The 14,418-nt window shown below is 37.3% G+C and overlaps 2 protein-coding genes and 1 pseudogene across 9 annotated transcripts in view; all 3 read right to left on the bottom strand.

The window, feature by feature from the left end:
• Positions 1–1,035: 1,035 nt before the first annotated feature.
• On the bottom strand, positions 1,036–5,209 carry LOC139813872 (apolipoprotein D-like). Of its 2 annotated transcripts, none has more exons than XM_071779687.1 (5): positions 5,077–5,209; positions 3,459–3,577; positions 3,033–3,160; positions 2,706–2,885; positions 1,036–2,379 (listed from the first exon to the last, which is right to left on the bottom strand). In XM_071779687.1, exons 2-5 carry the CDS (start codon positions 3,567–3,569, stop codon positions 2,235–2,237), a joined length of 564 nt encoding a protein of 187 aa, XP_071635788.1. In that variant the 5' UTR covers positions 3,570–3,577; positions 5,077–5,209; the 3' UTR covers positions 1,036–2,234. The 2 variants fall into 2 exon arrangements, with proteins under 2 accessions (XP_071635788.1, XP_071635787.1); XM_071779686.1 differs by lacking the exon at positions 5,077–5,209 and adding an exon at positions 4,302–4,530.
• Positions 5,210–5,813: 604 nt separating this feature from the next.
• LOC139813871 (uncharacterized) lies at positions 5,814–8,607 on the bottom strand (annotated as a pseudogene).
• Positions 8,608–9,787: 1,180 nt separating this feature from the next.
• The window catches only part of Ken (ken and barbie), a 35,017-nt gene continuing 30,386 nt past the window's right edge, over positions 9,788–14,418 (bottom strand). For 6 of the 7 annotated variants that reach the window (XM_071779684.1, XM_071779682.1, XM_071779680.1 and 3 more), the window contains exon 6: positions 9,788–14,241. In XM_071779684.1, coding sequence (XP_071635785.1) covers positions 13,768–14,241 — 474 coding nt within the window. In that variant the 3' untranslated portion in view covers positions 9,788–13,767. The remainder of the gene's footprint in view (positions 14,242–14,418) is intronic. The other variant, XM_071779681.1, reaches the window with a different exon arrangement.

The following is a 14,418-nucleotide window of genomic DNA, read 5'->3' as shown; positions in this document are numbered from 1 at the left end:
ACAATTATTATACATGTTTCTGTTTACGTCACATTTACGTCAGAATTTATGATTGCGCACCCGTCGGAAATGAAAAAGAGATTCGTACATTTTTTGCGGGGTGATTCGTGGGATCATCGCGACTCCTCTTTCTCTCGCTGCACAATGCATCCCTGATGACATATCCTGCAGGTTCGCAATTGAATAGTGTTCTGTTTGCGCGGATGGCACGTGACAATGCCCGAAGGCCCGTCTCGCACGCGACCACACCCCGTCGCCGTTATTTGTTTAATTTAAGGGTATTGTTGCGCGCGCGGTGTTTTCGCCGGTCGCCGCTCGATTTATTTCGGCCACGGTCATTTCCCGCATTTTTAACGTGGGAGACACCGCCGGGTGTCATCGCTCGATCTGGACCGTCCGCAATCGCGAACTTTGTGCGACTCGACGACGCGTGCGGTGTCTGTGCGTCGCGATCGATTATTACACCCGGAACTTGTACCGTCCATTAATGAAACTTTTTACGTGGCTATTTATTAGCGTTCCTTCCCGGCGATAAATAAATACATGCCGCGATGGTTGTACTCACCATCGCCGCATGTATTATGCATGCAATATTACAAAGCGGATGCTCGCTCGCGCGTAAATTATCGTTATACGCCGGTTACGCGGATAACTAAATATTTCTCGCGTCGTTTTTGCATAATTGAATTTTCATAACTGGTTCGCGAGATATCTTTTCTTACCGGCCGATACGTTGATTACGGTAAGGGAACTTTTCACTTCTCCGACGTACATCGCGCGATCTTGCAACGGAGACTGGTACTTGCTGAGAAGTGCGCGTTTACTGAAATTTATTGGTCAAAGACCTTTCACAGCCAAGGGTCCATCCGTGTGTAACAAATGGGCCCGACGGGCCCAGTGATAATTGAAGAGTGCTACATGACCAATCGTCGATGATTAAGTATCATTATGTTTTAGAACATCACATGCAGTCGCTAACTTCGTACATTATAAAAGTTACAAGTTATATAACGTCGCAATAAAAGCGCAACAACGTCAACAAAAAAATGGATTTTTATTTTTCTCTCAAAATTTTTTATTTTTATATACATTCTTTAAATATACGTAAAAAAATAGATACGATATTGAATAATTATAAAATAGCATGACGAACGGATAATTAACGATAATTAACGAGATATGATTACTCAACCTGAGAAGTAGTAATGACTTATTCACAGATTTCATAACAATTTCCAAAATTAACGCAAGTTATCGATGTGTGTGTCAATCTCAGTCATAATATTTCCAACAAATAAATAAATATACATAACAAATTAATTATATAAATAATATAAAGAACGTATAAAAAACGCATACAAAATATAGGATATAGCTGTAACCGTTGAGATACAAATGTAGATAATATATGCGTTTGCATCTGAACATTTTGACTGCAAGATCATCGATTTCAGACGATATCATCTTTAGTATATGAAATATCTACAAAATTTACTTATTAATCTTTGCTCACACACATACAACGAAGCAATCTTGGACTCAAATCTCTATTTTCTATAATGTTCTTCAATTTATACTGTAGTAAATTGCATTTTTTTATTTTAAAAATATTCTTTTTCTGTTTCCTTTTTCTCTTATTTAAGTGTCATAACAAATAAGTTAGAACATACAAACTCTTATCTTGCGGTCAAAATGTTATCAATATAATTACACATATAATTATAATTATGCTCATTGTGTATTTATAATGACGCGTTTTAATATAGGTAATAGGTAATAGAGAAGAGAGAGAGAGAGAGAGAAAGAGAGAGAGATTTTCTTAAATTAAATTTTTAATTATTTAAATTAAGTTGGATTAAAGTTGAAATTAAATTTCATTGTCACGGAACAATATTCCATTTTTCATATATATTGCATTAAAAATCACAGTTACGAGAAAGAAACAGAGAGGGAGAGAAAAAGAGAAAAATACAACTTTTTAAACATTGCAACTGCGCAATATTTTGATATTGAATGTAAAATAAATATTTACAACAATCTTATTAATTCAAGCGCATTCGCTGTACTCGTTACACAATCGTAACTTGAGTAATCGTGAGCAAAGCCAGCATCCGCATTATCACTGGCAATAAATATTGTGATTTGCAATTCAAGGAATCGCGTACAATGCTGCATCGCAAAAAAAAATACATTTTCCCTCGAGCATATTCTTTGTAGAGATCCATAGGTCGTTCTTAATTCGAGGCCGGGCAATTTTTTTGATCTGTACGAATGAAGTACGCTCTGCTGATGTTGTTCTTGTCGATAACTTGATAAGCCTTTTCTACGACTGGGATTGGCGGTTTCGGTTCTCGCGTCAAAATCCAAACATTTCGTACACTGCAAACAGAACGCATTTATAATTTCAACAATCTAGCAAAACTCCTTAGTGATCTAATCTAATATATCTTTAGTATATTTTTTTTTATTTTCCAGAAAATGCGCCTTTACCGCATAAATGTACAATGAATAATTTATTAAAAAATTAAGATATATTTTTACTTATTTAACGGTACAAAAACGTGAAGCAAATATTTAATGATAATAGTACGAAAAAACTTATCAGCTTTATATTAGACAAACATTTAAACGCTTAGAAAATGCTTATGTAATATTAATGCTCTTATATATATTTTTCTCGCGTATTTTTTTGCATATAAACTTACTTGAAAACTCCGAGATTTGTACAGCTCCATACCACGGCGTATGACTTGTAATCCGTGTCTAGAACCCAATAAGGTGCATCGAACGGCAATGGCAAGGATGGAAAAGTGACGGACAATTTAGGGTCATCGGATCTGCCAATTAACCTTCCAATGCCCTCGATACTCGTTGCGACTCCAGTTCTACGCAAGAGAACAGAGATCTTTACTCCAAGTGGATAATTGTCAGCGATGATGACATCACTCTATCCCGTATCGCATTCTATCTTTCTCGCTTTTAATAGTTTAAAATTACTCTACGAGTTGGGTAACGTTGCGTGTTATACTCACAATGAGGAAATTTGTTTATTGGTGATCTTCACCGCGTCATTCTCAAGACCGTATTGAGCTGTCACACATTTTCCACCAAATTCAAACCACGCAAAATACCTCTCCACTTCGTACCATTTGCCCAAATACTAGAAAAAGAAAGATATTTATAGTATATGTACTTTTAATTTGAATACGCAAGAGATATGTTTTAAGACATAAACATTATTTGACTTTATAAGTTACGTATAATTATAAGTCAAAATAATATTTCGATTCTTTATTAAGTTAGAGATTTAGAGATGATTAATGGCTATAATTTCATTTATGAAGGAAACAACTTTTTATAATCTTATATACATAATAATAGATTTAAAAAATTACTCAGAGTAATTATATACGTATTGTACATTCCGGATCATTCACATGAATTATTCCGATACTCACTCTGTCAAGTTCGAAATTTTGCATTGCTTCCAAATTTGGACACGTACCCAAGAATGGCACCTGCGCCATCGCTGCATTTGCGATGATAACGATTACAAATATCCGCAACATATTTTTCTCTAAAAAAAAAAGAACGCATAAAATATCAATTTCAAATATGTAGAATATGTCAAATTTTATAACACAGAATTTCGATATACAATAATCACTTTATCGATTATACAAAATGAAATTTAATATGAAGAAATCATACACTGAGAAAAAAATTTTCTACATTTTAGTAAATATTAGTTTACATACAAGTATACTAATAAAAAGGACAATTTTCTTTATTTTAGTAAATGGAGTCACAGTTGTATGCAAATATTTACTAATATTTACTAAAATGCAGAAAATTTTTTTCAGTGTATACGTAGAATTATATACCCTGGTAACACAATCTGATAGTTCAGATACGTCCCGAAGAAGTGCGCAAGAAAACAGTTCAAAATTGCGACAGAAGTGCATAATATACTTACTGTACTATTGCAGCAGTCTGCTGTAAGAAGCTACTGTGAAATTTTATATATAAAAACTGTCGCAATTCTCGCGCACTTCTGTCGCAATTTTGGACTGTTTTCTTGCGCACTTCTTCGGGACGTATCAACTATCAGATTGTGTTACCAGAGTATTTATTATACGTACACACACGCGCAGAAACATTATATCAGAATTCTGTTATCATTAATCTTCATTATTCTGACTTTACTTAATTAAAAATAAGAGATAAGACAGAAATAATTTTATTTTAAATAAGTGTGCAGAATATTTTACATTCTGCAATATTAATGAGCTTATGCATACCAGGGAACCAGTGATGACAGAAAATTCTTCCGCTTATAGATGAACACCGTTGCGATAACACGCCACCACGCCTCGTGTTATCGTAATGACGCACCGCTTACAGAATTTATTTTACGAACCAATTTGCTTCGACTTCGACGCTTTGAAAATATGTCTTTGTGCTCCTCTCCGTGTTTTCAAAGTACACTGCAGTTACTAACTTTGAAACGCGTGCAGGAAAATGAAGGGAAACGAGCGCGCGCTCTTTATTTATATTGCATTATCGCGTATACATTTCTAAATTGATGATATCACGATGCAGCACTGTTCTGCATGACATACTTCACTAAGGTTTACAAATGCATTTTTCTTGCCGGACTAGTTTTTATCATTCATGTTGCATAATGTGTTGACTTCACTTTACGTACGATCATTCACACGTGCCAACAATGAAGCATGCAATAATTTATTTCGAGTATCATCTTTTCTTTTTTTATCGCAAAATGAATTGGAATTCATATTGATATAAACATTTCTTGCGATGCGACAATACGAGATATGAGTCAGTAAGCTGTCATGTGAAAATTCTATGGACACGGATGATTTAAACTCGACCGACCTGATTTCTAATTTCCTGATTTCTTTAATTTACCTGTCATGAGGTTATTTGCGCAAGTAGTTCAACGAGCAATTTATTATTAGGAAATACGATCGAAGTAGAAGGGACAAGAGAGAAACAGAGTCTGAATTCAATATCGGCGATACAATCTTGCTCGATCTAAATATAGGCACTCACCTGGGTGGCCTTGACCGTCGGATATCCAGAGAATACGTCGGATGTCAATTTTTGCGAGATTGACGAGGATTAAAGTCGATGTACTGCTCACACGACAGATCGTCCGTAGGTGACTGGACTTCCTGCTCCGCGATCCGCTTCGTGCTCGTTGGAGACGGACCCGCGAAGGTTGACTGGATATGTTTGGCAGCGTACTGACAGTTAGTGGGTCAGTAACGGTACGCCCGGGGTTCAAGAAACCCGGCTCGAAATTGCCATTGACCAATAGATGATCGACAGTTTCGAAGGCACGTGGATCATTTCATGATCGGGATGAACCACTTTTGAACAATCCCTCGTATGCGCTTGCTGGGATTTAACAGTAATAATAATAGAAATCGATGCGAGAAAAAATATCTGCGGATCAATATAAACACATGTTAGTATATTGCAGAGCGATTTAATAATAAAATGTTTTAATAGCGTAAATACTTCGCTTTATATGTATTTCATATTTACGACAAATATACATATATGCATAAAGATTCGCGGATTAAGTATTCATGTACTATAGAGATATCGAATTAATCTTACAATTAATTCTACTTATAAGGTTATTAAACAAGAAATATACAGCACATTTAAAAAATATACTTTTTTATGTTATATTTGTACAAGATATTCTCTTCTGAATTTTATTCTTCTATATTTCTAAATTCAAAAAAGATATATTTCAAAAAAACTTTTTATTTCTATTTTATTTTCATTTGCACGCGGAGATTAAGAACATTTATTTGATCATTAATATATATTTAGTGTCACATCGACATTTGCATATTTAAGTGATAATTTTGCTATTATTGAATTCATAATCGATATTATTATTGAAAGTTAAATTATTAATGATGATATGAAAAGTATATCCGTTATGTGACCTGGTTATACTTGTGTTTACGATGAAAACGCTATGACACATTTAGCTTCTACTTCACATCACATCGTGATGCGAAAGCTAAAAAGACTTTCCAAGAGTTTAAGAACTACATTTTCTCCCACATATCGTAACTCGGTTCATAAATTGTCACGACTTTATAAATAAATCAATTTTTTGACATCTCATTAATCAAATATTATGTTAGATATTAGATATGTGACTCAGCGCATTAAATAACAATTGAATTATTAATATTACAAAGTATTTAGTAATCAATTTTATATGCGTATTATTATATCTGCGCAGCGAAGTAATAAACAAACGAATACATTTTATTAAGACATTTTTTATAACAATTTTATTTATCTTTGTTTCTTTTCTTTTTTTTTACATTTGTACGTAAGCCTATAAAACAAAGCGCCATGTGCCAACCCTATGTCCTCAAACGACGACGACGACGCGTCGATGGGACAGTGATTAATGATTTTGCGGTACTTAAGCGAGACTGGTTCTCAGTGAGGAAACCGCTACGAGCCTAAGACGTCGAAAATCCCCCTAACACGTCCCTGCTAGCGCCAACTATCAGACTTTTTTTTTGCTAAACGATACTTTTAAGCAGTTGCTTCTATCTCCTTCGCAAGCTCGCTCTTCTCCTCCTTCGGGTTTTCCGCGACGCTCTCCTCCTTGACCTCGACGATGATCATTTTATCCTTGGCATCGCCGCTCTCCTCCTTTATCGCTTCCGCAATCTTCAAGATCCGTTCGGGAATAGTTTCGATGGGCTGCTCGAGTTTCGCAGGTTCCTCCGCTATTATCTTCGGGATATCGGAGGGCGCTTTCTCGCCCGTGATCGCAGCTTCTGCTTCCTCCTTCTGCTTTATCGCGACCTCAGCATCACTCAGAGCGATGGCCGATCTGAAGTTCTCACTCGGCTCGGCTGGTTGCGGTTTCCGTTTTCGCTTCTCCCCGACAGGCTTTTCCACCTCGGGTTTCTCCGCGGACTCCTCCGACGGCGGGTCCAAATAGGCGCATTCCGCCTGATCGGTTTTCACGAAGAACGTCTTCGATATTTTGTATTTGTCAAGAACACCGTAAGCCTGCAATCGGAATGGGATTTTAAAATGTTGTAGTAATGATGATAATCCTGGAGCACATATGTTGTAATATTGTTCATACTGTATTAGTAATTTTATAGAATGTGGGACACGTTAATGTATTTTATGTTAATAATTTTGATTTTACTAAGTTTACATACCTTTTGAAGTGTTTTTCCGGACGGTATTCGTTCCCTCGTCATGACCCACGCATTTTGTGCGTGGACCGGACCGATGCCTTGACAACTCCATAAGACGGCGTACGAATCGTAATCCGTTTCAAGTACCGAATACTTCGTCTCAGGAGCCAGTGGAACTGTGGTATACTTGACGTGAAGTTTACCCTCCTCAGCCTTGGAAGCTGCGGGCTTAATTTCACCTTCCAGCACCCTCTTTATGCCGGTGCTAAATGCCAGAGATATTATTAGTAAAATCCGTTACGTTTAATGTATTTTTATACATTTTTTTAAACATATCTGTCAAACGAGTTAAATATAGAATACATATACTTACAAACGATTCGTAACTTCATTGCTCACGCGGTATTTTCCATCGATGCCTCTGGTATAATTCGTCATAACGCATCGAGATACCACTTCACTAAGCTGGAAGTATCTTTCAGCTTCGTACCAAACGCCCATGAACTATAAAAAAATAAAAACCCGTTATTCGCGAAGTTAACTTAAATTAATATTATTAAGGAATCTAAATTCTTTATTAACTTTTTGATAAAATATTGCCAATATATAGACAGCACAAATATTCTGCGGAATGTCAGAGAAAATTTAATTTCTCTGACCTTTGTTCGATAACTGAAGACTTATAATGACAGCATATTCTATAAATACACATAAATTCGCTATTGAAATAGTTAAGTTACTCACCCTTTGTCTGTTAAAGTTCGCCATGGGTATGTATTCTGGACAGAAACCTATATTAGGTATCTGGGCACTGGCCCAGGCCAGAGCCGAGAGCGCTAGGATAATCTTCCCGAACATGTCTGATGACGATCTGCCTCGAACATCCATCGAGGCCCCAACCTTTATATACATTAAGCAGGAGCGTTGACCGAGAGGTCTTACCCCCTCTGTGTTACCCACGTGTTAGTACTCTTACGGTACTCTCCGTGGCCCGAGACGCTGGCCGAGCAGACAGTGGTCATTGGTCAATGATGCGCCTACGAATCTCTTGGCAAGTCCATCGGGCGACGCGACCAAGAACCAGAAATGCAAGATCCATTATGCAACTTCAGAACGAACGGTACTTCCCGATTGGAGACGGCAGCCCCTACGGGAACAGCGCTAGAGCGAGGTCTACCAACTCCGTGGAATGTCAATGATTTCTCGGATTAAATGCGAAGTTAACGGATTAGAAGAATTCTGATTCGTCATATCCCCAATTTAGATCTATACGCTCCTTAATTAAAGATTTTAAAGGAGAATGCTCATAGATCTCTCTTAAGATTTTCGTGAATACTACACGCTTACCGCTCTCCTAGAATTTCCTGATTTTTTTCATGCAAATTTAAACGTATCTTTATCTTACATTAATAACTCTTTTTTGTATAACAAATAAATCTATATACATAGATTTATGGGCCCTATTGGACTCAACACGAACCTCAGACCCAAAATCTAATAAGATCATCTATTGGCCCTCTTTAAACCCTCCAACTTTTACCTGAAACATTTTTCCACTAAACCAATACTTTCTGAGATAATTGGATGTTCCAGAACTTTTGGTACGCACGGTATATATACATATATTACTTTGCTTTTAATAATATATTACGCGCGAAAGTTTGATTAGTGAAATGTAACACAATTGAGGTACGTGATAGAATTGATCAGAAGCAAAACTTACATGCGTTAAAATTATTACACAAAAAGCTTCTACGAATCTCTCTCTTTCTGTCCCTTTTTCTCTATTTCTGTTGTCGCTCCAAAAAGATTCGATTGATGTCTTTATTTATACAATAATTTGTTATGCGTATTATAACTAATTGCTTATATCACGCATGAATTACAATCAAGACACGTCTCCGAGCGTCTTCGATCATGAAAGGCAAATGTTTGTCCGCTTCCTACACTTCTACAGTCATTTATAGAGCCGGTTCCAGCAACCTGGTCCTCGTACAAACACTTATTTACGTTCGGCTCTGAGACAGGTGTGTGACATCGGACAGGCCGATTCTTCTCAGAATCGATAAAACGAGAAATAGACGTTACTCGCGATGTAATTATGCAATCGACATCGACGAGATTGGATTTATGCGGCATACGGCCTTCTGGCTGGAACGTAGCCCACTAGTAACGGATCTCGCTGTGACTTTTCTTTTTGTACAAAACCGAAGAAGTCCCCGGACCGTTAACCGACGACGTCTCTTGCGCCTCTCTTGGGAAATTCTTTGAAGATTCTGTGAACCGAACCGCTATGTTCGTTTCGCGAAAACAATAATTAACTCGACTTTGACTTCGATCTTACTCGTTCTCGTTCGCGCCGATAAAAATGGCAGTCTTCAACCGAAGTCGACAGACAACGTGACAATATATACACTGCTCTCAAGAAAGCATATGAATACCTGGAACGGAAATAGTAAAATTCCGTTAAATAAATATACACATTTTTTCTCTTTTCTCCTCTAATTGCATAAAAGTTATTGAAAATTTTTTAAAGCGGCAATTTGTGAAATAACTCAAGATAGTTCATTCAACTAATTTATTAAAGTCATTAGAGATTTGCTTATTAATGTTTAAATTAAAATGCAATTTTCCTACAAATTTCTATATATACACGTCTCACAATCGCGCATTTAAATAACGTAACTTTCAATAAATTACAATAGGTCATAAAGGAATGGGAGAAGGAAATCGGCAAATTTATTCGCTTGATTACGCTCGCTTCTTTTTATCTTATCGTACACCAGTTTTCCTTTTAATTTTAATTTATTTTTCATAAATCTATGAACACTAAGAAAGCACACGGAGCTCACGCTCCGCTTGGAAGATGCTTAAAATCTACAATGTTTCACCCGGATGTCCGAATGAGGAAAAGAAGACGCTAACTTTGCACAACAATGATGGAAGACATTAAATCGTATAGAAAATCAATGTTCTCCACAAGATTATGCCAATTATTATTCTCACATCCTTTAAATCTTCCCTTTACTAAACGATGCATAATTTAATTTATCATTCAACTGCCATCTAATGGCCAAAGGACCTCCAGGTCCCCAAAAATGTCGATTATCAAAAAAGTATTATTTTCTCCCGCGTTCTCGATAAATTCGATCGATCGAAAGCGAAATTCGAGATCTTTGCTATTTCTTTTCTCCACGACAAATGCGGACAGGATCTCGGAGGGAAACATCCGGATGTGCGTGCGCGCTAAATATAATTAATTAACAGTAAAATAATCTATAATGCGTAATCCTAGTGCGTTTACGGCTCGAGAAGAGGGGACGACTGATGTCGGGAGCGCGTGATAAGGGTGGGCGAAAGGGTAAAGGAGAAAATGATTGATAAAAAGCTGATTGCTTATATTATTACAGGCGACTCGCAAGATTTTTTTTTCCTTCGTCGGTATATCCTCCTGCCCCTTTTGCGATCGCACAATTCTCTCTTGCTCACGCCGAGAACCACGAGTCGCGCGCCCGTGCCATGAACGCGCCGCGGCGTCGCACGCTAAACAATAATTACTTTAGCTTTATTATCATTTAGTATCACATTACGTTCACTGTTTTGTGCTGGCCGTTTTTGCCTGGCTTCGCGAGAGCGCACACCACCCCTCCAACCTCACTTTCTGCTCCGTTTCTTGTACGCCTCCTCGTTACGACATACTCGTAAATAAACGTCGTAATGAAGGGAAGTGAAGAAGAAGAAAAAGAAAAGACGCACCGCGATCGATTTGCTTCCACCCCCCCGAGCGATCGCGATTGCGAGGGCGAGCAGAAACATGAGGATGTAATAAAGAGAGAACACCAATCGGCCATGTTTCCGTTCTTTTCCTGCGCGATGCTTTATTTTGATTGATACAGGACGCTCTTTGAGAGATGCAGAGAAATATTTTCTTTTTATAAACTTTTACATAAAAATTTACATCTTTATATATGTCTTTTATTATACACAATTCTTTTATTACCACGGGATTAAGATGATAATTTACCGTAATTACTGTACAGTACAAACTTGCCACATGCTTATCACCGTTGCAATCGATAACATATATACACAATCAAGTATATATTAAGATTGTAAAATATTCTTCAAGTACAAATGCCATTTAGAACTTACGTGCTTCTCGACATGACACGCGTTGATTTAACAACTAAAATATATTGCATTTACATTTAACTAATATTATTTGACAACTTTCATAAACGTCTTTGGTATGAGCGAATTTACATCGAAGTTACATTCAGCTAGAGCGCCTATATCATATTCTAATTTCTGTACAACAATATAATGTATATATCTTTCATTTATCTCTTGAAATTACAATTCGATCAATTGAACGTCACATTAAGGTAGTGTTTTTTACTTCGTTTTTAGGGAATGTGTGTTCTTTTGAACAGAATAGACTTCCAAACTCATCAATCAACCGATTCGAGAGCGTCTTATTTCTTCTCCTCGCTTAATCACTTCCGAACATCTTGGAGACGGTTTTTTGTACAATTAAGGAAGCAAAAATGAGGTCGAGGCCCTTCTTCAAGGCACCTTAGGTAATAATAATGCCTACCTAGAGAAAAAAAAATATGACGTCCTGCGCCAAACAAAGATAAAATTAGAGAAAAAAAGCTACTACTTACAACGATCTAACTAGCCTTAAGAAAAGTTGAATTAATTCGAATGAATCTTAAAACCTTCTAACGTGAATTCATCAACGTTCCTCCATTTCCTAAGCGAGCTCGTATTGTCATCTTAAACGCCTATGTCTCTTAAGCCTATGAACACATGAAATCACTGCCCAATCGACCAATTTGGACCCATTTGACAAGGCACTCGAGTCGCTAAGTTATACCGAAGGATATACTGTGAATGAATGTCAGGACGGGAATGAGGAAGATGAGGGGGGAAGGCGACAATGTGGAAGACGGATTTTAGAAGACAGAACATTAACAACGTCGCTGTTTACTGTACAATAAATTGTATCAACAATTCAACATCATAACTTGCGTCTTCCGCGATTTGCATTATCGATTTCGCCGATAATGTTCCCTTCCGTCCTGCATGAGGTTTCGTAATTTCATTCTTTTCCCTCGATCCCGATCGAATACTTTCGTGTTCGTGATCGAAACCATATACAGTTCTAACTCGTAGCAGTTTAACTCGTGGCGATTGGCGGGCAGGACACCTAAGATCTACCTAAGACAGAAATCGGTGGAAAGTCGGTTGGTCCCTTTGCAATAGAGTGAAATAAATAAATTCTAGTCCGTCCTCTAGTTCCTATTTAACATTATTTACATTATGAGATTAGTCGCACGCGCTGAGGTAAACGGGACTTGTTGCCGGATTTGCCACGTGCCAGCGATTAAAATAAAATAACAACAAACAAGACGCGACAAAGAGACTGCGCTTCAATCCTACAAGCTCGTCGAGATTTGACGCGTGACAATGTAATTGACTCTCTTCGTTCGTATTATCCGTCCTTGTACTTTTCGCGGATCGTCATCGACGATCATTTCTGACGTACATACTCGAACCACGTCGATTAACAAAAACATCTTATCAAAGTTATTGCTTAGCTATAACGATAAGATCTTTCTGAAATATCGCAATTGAGCGACTTCAAGAAAATATACATTGTATGTATAAAATCGATTCTTTCTTTTCTTATTTATTGTTCTTAAAAAAAAGACCCTTTTCCAGTGCTGTATGCCGTTTATCTTCAAGGAGAACGTATAAAACTTTGATTCGACATTTTATCGAATTAATATTTTTAGAAATTTCGTATAAATTAAATCGAGAGAATATATTTATTCGCAAGAATTGGAAATTTTATACGTGTGTTTATATTATATTTTTATTTTAAAAAAGTTATTTTACGTGACTTGGATAGAATTATAGTAACCATTGGTAAAGGCACTAATAAAATGCATCAAAACATATTAATAACCCGCAAACCCTTAAACAATTCTGAATTGAAATAACCAATTATAGTAACCAATAAAAATACATAAAGACAAACTGCAGCATTTAAAATTCTGTTTAGACCATTTGTAAATTTTATTTTTAATATTTGTTTTCTAACATCGATTTTATTCATCTTTCGAAAGACAATAGAAAATACCGAGAATGTTTTGCCATGAAAGCTGTTCTGGATCGTTTAGAACTGAGGCATATTAAACTGTATATCTCATAAACTATAAAAAGCACACGCCACAGAAATATGCAGAGATCATTACACTTTTGACAAAAGACGAAAAACTGAGGAAGAAGATGATTGTAATGATATACCCTTCAATGTATCGTGAAAAGCAGCGGAGATTGAATGATAATTTTACATGTCTCATTTTGTGTATAAACATAATTCTTTAAAATAGTCTAAACAGAAATTGCGTCCCTCGATCGCATCCTCCTAACGAGATCCTGGGAGAGCGTTGCTCGGATCAGAAGCCGCTTCAAGGACTCGTCATTGTGCGCTCGAGGAACACTCTTCAGCACTGGACGGTCTTTGACTTTGTCGTTATTCGTGATTCGCAAATTCGCGATGTAGATTCCTGCTGAGCAGCAGATTATTGTGCGGCCCCGAGAGATGCCTGATGAGGTCCTGCAGATTGACGAAGTTCGACGACGAGCAGAAGCAACACGAGAAGGTATTGTCGGGAGCGGCTATCACACCTCGATGCACCGAGCAAAGGTGCTTCAGCAAGTGAGCTTTTTGCTTGAACATGGCAACGCAAAGTCTACACGCAAAAGGCTTCTCGCCCGTGTGCACTCTAAGATGGGTCTTTAAGTTCCACGACATGCCAAACTGTTTGCCACAATAGCTGCATCGGTATTCTCGAACAGGAGTGGACTTCGGCGGGTCGTCCGTTGACGGTGGCGGCGGTGGAGCTCTCGGCAGAGTCCAGGTAGTCCAAGGTGGCTCCAGTGCCGCTGCTGACGCCGGATCGGCGCTCGGTGGTCGATGCGATGGCGGTGTCACCGATCTATCCTGCTGCATACATCAACAACGCTTCATAGATAACGACTTAAGCGAAATTGCAATATATATATATATATATATATATATATATATATATATATATATATATATATTGAAGTAAACGTTTGAAGGAAATCAGAGCCAGTTGTTAGACAAGCTTATTGATCGCGCGTGTTTATCAATAATGGC

This window comes from Temnothorax longispinosus, chromosome 5, assembly GCF_030848805.1.
Source record: "Temnothorax longispinosus isolate EJ_2023e chromosome 5, Tlon_JGU_v1, whole genome shotgun sequence".
Taxonomy (NCBI): domain Eukaryota; kingdom Metazoa; phylum Arthropoda; class Insecta; order Hymenoptera; family Formicidae; genus Temnothorax; species Temnothorax longispinosus.
This window is presented reverse-complemented; position numbering and strand designations above follow the sequence as displayed.

Coding starts and splice junctions, on each gene's coding strand:
- LOC139813872 (XM_071779687.1), bottom strand. CDS start 3,569: ATGTTGCGGATATTTGTAATCGTTATCATCGCAAATGCAGCGATGGCG. Junction 3,161..3,458: donor AAAATTTCGAACTTGACAGA/GTGAGTATCGGA, acceptor TTCTTTTTCTAG/TATTTGGGCAAATGGTACGA. Junction 2,886..3,032: donor AATAAACAAATTTCCTCATT/GTGAGTATAACA, acceptor TCTCTTGCGTAG/AACTGGAGTCGCAACGAGTA.